A 7,559-nucleotide genomic window follows, 5' to 3' on the forward strand; every position below is an offset into this window, starting at 1 on the left:
GAAACATATATAATATACATATAAATAATATAGATACAATACAAATATAAAACACATATTATAAAACAGATATTAGATATATATATATATATTATAGATATAATACACCTAAAACCCAGATATAATAGAGATATAAAACTCATATTCTAAAACATATATACATATATACTATATTATACAGATAAAATAATATAGATATGATTTAGATATAATACACATGTAATGATAGATTTTTTTCCACGCTATTTCCTCGGAACTTTCACTTTGAGTTTCTTCATTTACCCCAATCCTGGGTATTGCCTGATCATTTTGTGTCCTCAAAATCTGTATTTATTTTTGCGAGCCTAGATTTGGTTAAAAAGTAACGGTTTCCATAGTAATACCGAATACAAAAGGGCATTTCTGACTTGTAACTTGGCTTTGTGGTTTAAATAAAACAAAGTAAAAAACATCACAATACATAGAAAAATACAATTCCCCAAATTTAAAAATCGAGCTTTTTTAAAATATGTGTAAAACGAATAGGTGCATAAACCACACACACTTACACATACAAGCACTCACAAATACACACACTCATACACACACACACACTCACAACTACATACACATATATAAAATGACATATGTTTAAATAAAATCGAACTTGATTTTTTACACTTTTTTATACTTGATTTATACACTTTAACGTTCTTTTTGTGTTATAATTACACACACATATAATCCGCCAACGAACAGTGAGGCTCCTGGGGGCCCATGCTGTGGCCCCTACATTTTTCTAATAATATTAAATAGGAAAAACGCAGCCGACGTTTCGCTCTCCCTTAAACCTTCACCGAAGATGCCCCAGGCTTTCCTGCCCCTCCATACAGACACCTGTATACACATACTGTATGTTTCAAGGGTTAAATCGCTGAAAAGAACGTTTGATTGTTACTCCACTTTAAAATATATATTTTTCTTGTGGAAATCGTTCATTAATTAAAAGTAATTATGCAATAATCCAGATATTTCCCCCAAAGGCAGCCTGCTGGTGATGGGAGTCATTATAAATAATAAAAGCCAGGAAATGATTATTTGGAGAGTTAACTCATTAATGGACAGGTTTATCACAGAAAACTCATTATAATATTCTGCTATTTCTGTAGAGTAATTAGAAAGCTAATTTTCTGTGAGCTGTCAGAATAAATCACGCGTGACGTGTTATTTAGAGGCTTGAACTGATCTGTGAGTTACAGTAAATCACATAATTGCAGCTTTTTAATCAGTGATCAGTGGGGCTCTGGGGTAAATGAGAAGTGCCCACTCTCTGCTAATTGCCCTCGGTGGGGGGGTGATCAGTCACTGGGGAGTGCAGGCTGGTGAATTTGGGATGTGGGTCCTGCCCCCTGTCTGTCTGTCTGTCCTGCAGGGATCGGGTGGGCGGAGACAGAGATCTCCAGCTGAAAGGCCTCCGAAACACCCTCCGCAGAGTCAGTCCCCAGCAGCCTCAGCACAGCTGACTTACCCCGGGTACCAGAGGCAGGATCTGCCCCACTCCCTGCAGCACCAGAGGCAAGATCTGCCCCACTCCCTGCAGCACCAGAGGCAAGATCTGCCCCACTCCCTGCAGCACCAGAGACAAGATCTGCCCCACTCCCTGCAGCACCAGAGACAAGATCTGCCCCACTCCCTGCAGCACCAGAGACAAGATCTGCCCCACTCCCTGCAGCACCAGAGACAAGATCTGCCCCACTCCCTGCAGCACCAGAGACAAGATCTGCCCCACTCCCTGCAGCACCAGAGGCAGAATCAACCCCACTCCCTGCAGCACCAGAGGGAGGATTTACCCCTCTGCCAGGATCTGCCCTCTCCATCACCAGAGGGAGGATTTGCCCCTTCTTCAAGGCCTGCAAAGAGAGGGGATGCTGAGCTGCCCAGGCAGAGGATTGCTTTTACCCCAAGGAGAATGAGCAGGCAGTTTGCAGACACTGAGCGCTCTCTAGGGGGACCCCACTCTCTTCTCTGAGAATCACTGGCTCTGTCTGTTGGGGGGCACTTGGTTTTTGGATTGTTAGAACCCCCTGGGACGGTGACCATGCAGCACCCCTTGGAGATAGGGGCACATTATTTGCCCCCTGAAGCCTTTGCTGATCACAGGTCCCATCGCTACAGAAGTTTTATGATCGAGGAGATTCTGACTGATCACCAGGACTCCAAAGTGTCTCCGAATTCTGGGGATCTGCTGAAATTCGGGGTACAAGCCCTGCTGTCAGCCAGACCCTATCACAATCACCTCGGTATGTACTTACCCCTGCTACCTGCCCCATGTTCCTGCCCCTGACAGCTCAACGTATAGGCCCTGGTTGGCCATTCCCCGTACTGTCTGTGTGTATGGTGGCACTGTGTATCTGTGTATAGTGGCACTGTGTATCTGTGTATAGCGGCACTGTGTATCTGTGTATAGCGGCACTGTGTATCTGTGTATAGTGGCACTGTGTATCTGTGTATAGTGGCACTGTGTATCTGTGTATAGTGGCACTGTGTATCTGTGTATAGTGGCACTGTGTATCTGTGTATAGTGGCACTGTGTATCTGTGTATAGCGGTACTGTGTATCTGTATGTGTGTATCTATGTATCTGTGTGTGTGTGTGTGTGTGTGTGTGTATGTGTGGTACGTTACACTATATCAATGTGTGTGGTGAGTGCAGTATGTATCTGCCTGTGTACATTGTTACATTGTATTTGTGTTCTTGCAGTGTTACAATGTATACCTCACTGTGTATGTGTTGGATACAATGTTACAGTATGTGTTTCTGTGTGTGTGTGTGTGTGTGTGTGTGTGTGTGTATAATGCTCCAACGTATTGGATACTGCTTCTGCTGTCTGTGTATAGTGTGTGTCAGTGTGTATCGGTATGTGTCAGTGTGTAGTTTGTGTTGTGTTTGTATAAATCTGCTGTTTTTGCCCCCTTTCCCCTGTGATGTTTGTTATTATTTTATTTTTATATTTATATCTGGAAGATTTTTCCCCAATATCACAAACAGTGAAATTTAAACAAAAACCTGAATTTTGGTCAATTTTTAATTCTGAGATTATTTTTTTGAAATTCAATTCCGATAAAACATAGAAACATTAAACGATATATATATATATCTGGAAAAAGCTCCATATTGTGAATATTTTTCGCAGCCTGAAATAAAAGGTCCGGTTAACAATTTCTGCGCCATTTATATTTAATTTTATAAATCCAGATTTTGGAATTTATAGGAAAAAAATCGTAACATTCTGGGGAGGAGAAATGAAGTAAAACCACAGAGTTCCCAAATTTGCTCCTAAATTGCAGAAATTTCATTTCTTGCTCTGTTATTTTCGAATAATCTCGAGAAAAAGAGAGTCGGGACCACCGGGCTGTATTTCGGGGTTTACAGCTGTTATAAATGTACACATTTTGCGTCATTTTGAAGTATATTCGATTTTTTAGTGTAATTTGTAAAATTATTGATAAAATGATTTCAAATACCTAGAGCTAAATCCGAAATCTTCGCATCAGTGTGAGTGGGGCCCCTGTGTTATTCATGCATGTGGCCCCTGTGTCTATGTGTGAGTCATGTGTGTATTTAGTGTGTGACATTTTATTGTCACATGTTACTTGTTGTCTCAGACCCAGCCGGTTTTGTACGTCGTGATCTCTTTTCCCACTCGTGACTCCCTGGATTTATTTGTTCAGTTTATTCGGTTTTTTCTTCTCCAATTGTCGCCTAAAACCTAATTAATTAATCCGAATTGGAGGGGTTTGTTAAGAAATTTCTACTTAGTAAATCTGGATCCCCTCTGTCTTCAGGTCACAGAAAATATTTCGTACAAACATCTGATAAATCACAGATAATAAAGCGAATTATTCGTGGAATCGGAGTCCAGGGATTCACCCACTAAAATAATTTTATAAAATCCAAAACCGTTAATTTTCACCCAAAGTCACCTTTTTAATACTGATTTTGAGGCTGATTTCCTGCGCAGATGGGGAACGAAATTGTCCCAAATTTCGTTTACTAAAGTGACTAAATCCCCTTCGTGCTGCGCATGGATTAACCATTTGACTGCCAGGTCGGCCTTCATCAGAGCCCAGTAATACATTTCCTGCTCAGCACCGTGCATACTGCATTCCAATGTACAGCACCGATCACTGGGTATATAAGTGATAAAAGTGATGTGAGATGTTATATCAAAATGGCATAAATACTTCCAGCACTCACTGACCGTGTGATAATAGTAATATTAATATAATAATAACAATAATAATAACAATAATAGTAATAGTAATATAATAATAGCAATAATGAATAATATTAATAATGTGTTAATATTAATAATATTAATATTAATAATGTGTTCATGTGCGTTTGTTGCAGCCCTCCTGAAGGCAGAGCAGGCCTCGGTTTTCAAGTTCCCTCTGACCCCTCTTTCCTGCCCCGGACTCGGCTCCCCCATCAGCTCTGCCCTGCTGGCGGCCGGCTCCGGACTGCAGGGAGGCCCAGGCTCCCCACACCACTTGCCTCTTGAGCTGCACCTCCGAGGGAAACTGGAGGCCGGGGTATCAGAGCAGGGCAACAAAGCCAAGAAGGGCAGAAGGAGCAGGACGGTATTCACCGAGTTACAGCTCATGGGGCTGGAGAAGAGATTTGAAAAGCAGAAATACCTCTCCACCCCCGACAGGTAAATCCACAGCATTCGTGGAAACGTCACGCACCCACTAACACTTCATCTTCTTTATGGAAATCCCACTGACCCGCTGGCACAGCTCTCACAGTTTGCAATTATTATTATTATTATTATTATTATTATTATTGTTATTATTATTATTATTATTATTATTGTTATGATTATTATTATTATTATTATTATTATTGTTATGACACACATTGTTAATTATTTGTATGGATTATGTTATTTTCTTCTACATGACTAATTATTATACAGCAGAATAACCAGGGTTTTTATCTGTAAATCATACATTTGTAGAAGAACTGCCACAATCACAGTTTCTTGAGTTAATGTAGAAACATTTTGAGGGATGCGTATCTGTGACATATATTAGGGAGATCATCGGATATCAGGGGGTTAATCGGATATCAGGCCCAAATCTCTACATAAAGCACCCAAACTGTACCCAGGGCCCAGCATTAACTGACCCCCAATAGGGCCCAGCATTAACTGACCCCCAATAATTATGATACCCCCCCCCAAATTTGACCCTTCCCATTAAACCATTTCATAAGCAGGGTAACCCCAGTGGGGTGAAGTCATCCCTCAGCATACTCATCTCCAGCCTGGGGGCCCCTCTCCCCACTCAGAGGAGCCACTGGCCCCAGAGCTTTAACATACTTGGAATGATTTCCGTGGGGCATTCCCTGCACGTTCCCGGAGATCCTGTAATGTCTTCTCCTGTTTGTTTTTACTGTTTATCTATTGCTGATGTCTGACTGCTGTGTGAATAACTCCCATCAATCTGATTTCAGAATAGACCTGGCAGAATCTCTGGGTCTCAGCCAGCTGCAGGTTAAGACTTGGTACCAGAACCGGAGGATGAAATGGAAGAAAATAGTAAGTACTGGATCTGTCTGTATCTGCAGGTCAGGAGCCAGGGGCCAAAACAACCAATGGGAGACAAGCGGGCCACCACCACACTTCCCGTCGGCTGCCCAAACACCAACCAACCATGTCTATAAATATATGTATTATCTGTATGAACCCAGACTCGTTATTAATACATGTAATTATTACATATTATTATGACATGTTTTTGTTACATGTTATTATTACATGTTGTTACATGTTATCATTGTATGTTATTATTACATGTTATTATTGCATGTTATTATCCCTGTGATGTGTGCATGCTACATGCTTGCAAGGTAATTCCTGTAACATGCCCTGGATCACTGCACATGTCTCAAGTCAGATAATTATTAGGCAAATTATGACATCATTACATCCACTTCCTGTTAATTAGTGACACGCGACTTAATGACTAATCAAAAATAATATAAAGTTAGAGTAAATGGGAAAATGTCTGCATCACCAGGAGTGCAATCATAATATGTCTAATTATTATTAATAATGGATCTCTGTAATCTGATTAGAAAGGGGGTCGATCATTCTCACAGATTCTATTCTACTGGCCCTAAAATTAATTATAATTAAATTATTTACATTTCCGAAATTTCGCAGTTTATAACGTTTGCTTTCCCCCGTTTTTCAGGTTTTACAGGGAGGGGGCCTGGAGTCCCCGACTAAACCCAAGGGTCGCCCCAAAAAGAACTCGATCCCCAGCAGCGACCAACTCAATGAGCAGGAGAGGGCAAAGGGGGCAGAAAAGCAAAGTGACAACGAGCACTCACCACCCCAAGTGACACAGGAGGAGTAGCAAACAATTGCCCCTGGGCACAGATACTTACCCTCCTGGAGAGAGACTCATCCATCTGAGGAGAGAGACTTACCCTCCTGGAGAGAGACTTACCCATCTGAGGAGAGAGACTTACCCATCTGAGGAGAGAGACTTACCCTCCTGGAAAGAGAGACTCATCCATCTGAGGAGAGAGACTTACCCTCCTGGAGAGAGACTTATCCATCTGAGGAGAGAGACTTACCCTCATGGGCACAGAGACTCATCCTCATGGGCACAGAGACTTACCCTCTTGAGGAGAGAGTGCTACCAGCTACACAGAGAGACTTACTTGTGCTCAGAGACCTCCCTTGGGCAGAGAGACACTCACTTTGCAGGATATGTTGTGAGGCTGAGAGTCGAATTCGGATAAACTGTTTTCTTTAATTATTCTGAGTTGCAGAATTCGGATTATTATATTGGGACTGAGGTCACCAGGAGCAGCCGGAGTCCCGGGTCAGTACTTTCATTATTCCTGATAATTTGCGAATTTTATGTATTTAATTTCTATTTTTCCTGTAAATATGAAATCACAAACATTTCGTTTTTTTCTGTATGTCTCCTGTAGTTATTCTTGCATTTTATCTAAAAAGATATTAAACTGTTTAAAAAAATAAACCCGATTTTTAAAAAAATAAAAGATCTGAGTAACATTCTGGTTTTCAGCTCAGGATCCGGGGGAATATAAAGAACATTGAAAAAGGAAAAATCTACGAAATAAAACTAACGAATTATTATATTACATTCATTTTTTAGTTACTTAAATAGTTTTCCAGCAAATCGAACAAATGGAATGTATCTGCACTACACCATGTGATCCAAAACAATATGTTTTTTTTAAATATAAATTCACTATTGCATTTTGAATAATTCGTCACAAACTGTTATTGGATATTTATTTTTTGGGAAATTAAATTCACAATTTGCACGTTATTTTTTAAACCAGTTTGATGTAGATTTTCAGGGAATATCCAGGCAAATAAAAGAGATAAAATGAAATTATTTACTGATGAATTAATCTCATTTATACATTCAGTATATCTATATATATCTATATATATCTATATATATATATATATATATATTTTAAATAACACTTTCCCACATTGGGTATTGAGAAAATGCTTCGTGGAA

General features: G+C 40.2%; 1 protein-coding gene across 1 annotated transcript; it reads left to right on the plus strand.

Annotated features, from left to right (window-relative positions):
- The first annotated feature begins 1,881 nt into the window (after nucleotides 1-1,881).
- Nucleotides 1,882-6,663, plus strand: BARX1 (BARX homeobox 1). The gene is made up of 4 exons (XM_053469835.1): nucleotides 1,882-2,279; nucleotides 4,393-4,696; nucleotides 5,500-5,584; nucleotides 6,243-6,663. The coding sequence occupies exons 1-4, from the start codon at nucleotides 2,078-2,080 to the stop codon at nucleotides 6,405-6,407; spliced, it is 756 nt and encodes a 251-aa protein (XP_053325810.1). The 5' UTR covers nucleotides 1,882-2,077; the 3' UTR covers nucleotides 6,408-6,663.
- The last annotated feature ends 896 nt before the right edge of the window (nucleotides 6,664-7,559 follow it).

Source organism: Spea bombifrons, chromosome 6 (assembly GCF_027358695.1).
Source record: "Spea bombifrons isolate aSpeBom1 chromosome 6, aSpeBom1.2.pri, whole genome shotgun sequence".
NCBI lineage: Eukaryota > Metazoa > Chordata > Amphibia > Anura > Pelobatidae > Spea > Spea bombifrons.